Source organism: Morus notabilis, unplaced genomic scaffold (assembly GCF_000414095.1).
Source record: "Morus notabilis unplaced genomic scaffold, ASM41409v2 Scaffold6591, whole genome shotgun sequence".
NCBI classification, from domain to species: Eukaryota; Viridiplantae; Streptophyta; class Magnoliopsida; order Rosales; family Moraceae; genus Morus; species Morus notabilis.
Window position 1 is genome coordinate 1 of NW_010365378.1, and position 3,487 is coordinate 3,487.

Below are 3,487 nucleotides of genomic sequence, written 5' to 3' on the forward strand. Positions count from 1 at the left end.
TTATTATTATTATTATTATTTACTTCACTTCTCTATTTCAACTTTTGTCTCCTTTATGAATCCTTATGACTTGTGGCACTTTCTTTTAAAACTCTCTAATAAAGCTGAATTAAAAAACTTTAAACGACATTGCGTTAACTATTCCATTTTTGGTACCTGGACACATGTGGACCTATTGTAAATGTTTGACAAAGAAAGTTAAAACGTCGTTGATGTGGGATCTATTGTCAAACTGAAAGGTAAGTACCACCTGAAAGCTGAGACTCCAACGGCTTGTTTTACAAGTGACACCATTTCTCCAACAAAAAAAAAACGTTCTGGTATAGTCTTATTTTTTTACCGTTAGATTAATTTTTCAACGGTCAAATATATAATAAGAATAATTCTAAATGGTGTGCTGTAAATTTTTTATACAACTGTACAAATCTCACTGTTAAAAATTTAATCTAACAGTTGAAAAATAAGACTCCACCAGTAGAATAAAAATAAGAGTTCCATCGTAGAATTTGCCATAAGTGTGCAACTTTAACGTTAATATTACAAATTAGGGACTTTCTCTAATGTTCCTCTTTTTTGGAAACAACAGTGTTCATTACTTTTTAACCATCAGATTTGTATCAGAATCAGTGTGTTATGTATATTTTTTTAATTTGATATAGTTTTGATTAAATTTAAAGGCTAAAAATGTGAGGAACAATGGAGAAACTCACCACAAATTAATGCCAATAAAATGTAGCAAACGGGACTCCATTAATTTAGCAAACTGCAAAAACACATACAAATGAGGAAGGGACTTCACAATTAGTAGCCTAAAACATTAAAATATAGGGAAATAGTAGAAAATAAGTCAATATGAAAAGTTTAAAAAAATATATAGGTCAATTTTTAGTTATAGAAGTATATAGGTCAATTTTTAATTATAGAAATTAATAGGCTATAACTTGTCAAGTTATGGTTCATAACCAGATAAGTTATGGATAAACTTGTCAAGTTATGGACAATAACTTGCCAAGTTATGGTTTATAACCATACTAGTTATGGACGAAAACAATAATTTAGCCTATTTATTAACTTATGTAAATTATTAGTTTATTAATTTTAATTCATCTCAAGTCTTGGTCTATTTCCCTCAGCTTGCCCAATTTTTTCTTGTATTCTCCGAACAGTACCCCCCATGTGATCATGAAGATCACGCACTACACAAAGTCTATATTGGTACTTAAAAATTCAATCACCATAGTGAGTGTTATTTATACTTTCACTATTGCTTGGAGATGACACATAGATACATCATACATGAACTACAAGTAATAAACAAAAAGGAATAAAAAAAAAAAACTCCGTCCTACACTCTTAATTTCTTGAGTTAGCACCAAATACCTAACACAACGAACAAATATCCCTCTTACTTAACCACGAAAGAGATTGGTCATTTATAATATGTTTCCCCTTTCTTTTTTAATCAAAATCACTTTTCTTATAAACAATCCAAACCAAAGTAATTGACATCTCACCTTTCTCCCCTCTTTCTCTCATCTTCTCTCACAATTCCTCTCTGTTTCTCTTAAACTCAAAAGTAATATTCTAGTAATTCTGTTTTAACGTCGATGAAGCTCAGGAAACTCTTCCCCGCACCCAATCCGGCTACCAACGGGACCGACTGTACTTCCGAGTTCTGCGATCCCTTTGCCGACTTCTACTACCCACAATCGCCGCCTCCGCCGACGTTACCGTTACCGTCACCTCTCGCCGTCCCCGACCAAGCCGACCAAACTCACGGCGTTTCCTCTTCCGTCATCGTCCTCGTCACTCTCCTCGCCACCTTCTCCCTTCTCCTCGGCTACTACCTCGTCGTCGCCAAGTCCTGCCTCGGCCTCTGCAAGAGGAGAAGCGACAGCGCCAACCAGCTCGAGAATTATGATTCTCAATCAGACGGTGGAGATCATAATCACGAGGAGTTCGCGGGCGAGAACCGTGGCGCCGTCGATCATCCCATCTGGTTCATCACTACTGTGGGGTTGCAGCAGTCGATCATAAACTCCATAACGATCGTAAAGTACAGAAGAAGCGAAGGGCTGATCGAAGGGACGGAATGCTCTGTTTGTCTGAACGAGTTTCGAGAGGACGAGACTCTCAGGCTGTTGCCAAAGTGTAGCCACGCTTTTCACATCCCATGTATCGACACGTGGCTCCGGTACCACACCAACTGCCCTCTTTGCCGTGCGCATATTGTAAACGACACTAATAATGGTAATCGTACTGGTTCCACCAATATTATCAATTCAGATAATCCGGTGAACCAAAATGGTGGAGATATTGATCATCATGGTATTCAGGAGATCCATATGGGGAATTCTGAGAATGGAAATGCTGGTCAAAGGATTGACCAAGGTGTGAATGATCATTCTAATGGGAGTTGCGTAGTTCTGGAGAGGCGAAACGACATTAACAATGGGGAAATGGTGAGGGACAAGGTGAGGCTAGTGAGGTCTGTTTCGATGGATTCTTCGATTCCTTCTTCTTCATCGGTTGCGAACAAAATGCGCGAAGTTGTTCAAAATGGAAAGCAAGGTCTTCGAATGAGTCCTGTTGCTATGAAGAGGTCGTGGTCTTGTGGAGGGAGGTTTTTGTCTTCAAGACCAAACCAGAGACTGAACTCGCTTCTTCTTCCCTTGTAAAGTTGTTTTCCTCTTTTCTTTTTGCGTGGTAAATTTTCTAATTTGTGAGATGTTATAATAGTACTTGACATGTGCTCTCTGATCAGTAAGTTGAGAGTATGCCAATTCGGGGATTTTTTTTATTTTTTTTCAGTAGGTATTAATATACAATGCAATGCTACTAATAGCCAAGATGAATTTCGAAACGGAAACAGAATAAAGTTTCGCTTAAATTGAAATGCAGTATCCTATACTGCCTACTGATGCCTGAAAGAACAATGTCTATGATCATTTTTCAAGTGCTTTTATAGGGGACAACATTTTGTTTTCAAGTACTTTCTCTTAATTGAAAGATGGTTAACTTGTTATTCGTAACTAAAACCAGGAGTTATTGGCCGTATGATCTATGAGTGTCTTCATAAATTAAAATTTATTAATTAGTAGCTAAAGAAAACTTATTCTCCTAGTAGAGTAAAACAGCATGCCTAACTATTACAAAAATTTTCTTGTAAAGTATAAATTATATTTCCGTATAATAATTAAACCAATTTGAAATGGGTTTTTATTTGCAACCCTTTATTAATTTAGTGAACAAAGAGTTGGTAAAAGGTATGAGTAAAGTGTCATAGCCTGTTTCGGGTCTAGTATATTCTGAATTAGAAAGTGGTTGCAATTGCACCACCATATTTGCCTCATCAACAAATGGAAACTCCCTGTACGATTATAATTTTTTTCCCTCAATGGTAAAAATGAAAGAGTTTTTATTTTATTTTATTTTATTTTCACTGTTATCATTGGCAGGCTGATAGCATTCCCTGACGGGCAGGTCA

At 36.6% G+C, this 3,487-nt stretch overlaps 1 protein-coding gene across 1 annotated transcript; it reads left to right on the top strand.

The window, feature by feature from the left end:
• Nucleotides 1–1,580: 1,580 nt before the first annotated feature.
• On the top strand, nucleotides 1,581–2,858 carry LOC21384067 (RING-H2 finger protein ATL54; the record flags this gene model as incomplete). The annotated part of the gene is made up of 1 exon (XM_010107954.2): nucleotides 1,581–2,858. A coding segment is annotated over one exon (1,098 nt), but the record flags the coding sequence as incomplete, so codon positions are not given.
• Between the last annotated feature and the right edge of the window lie 629 nt (nucleotides 2,859–3,487).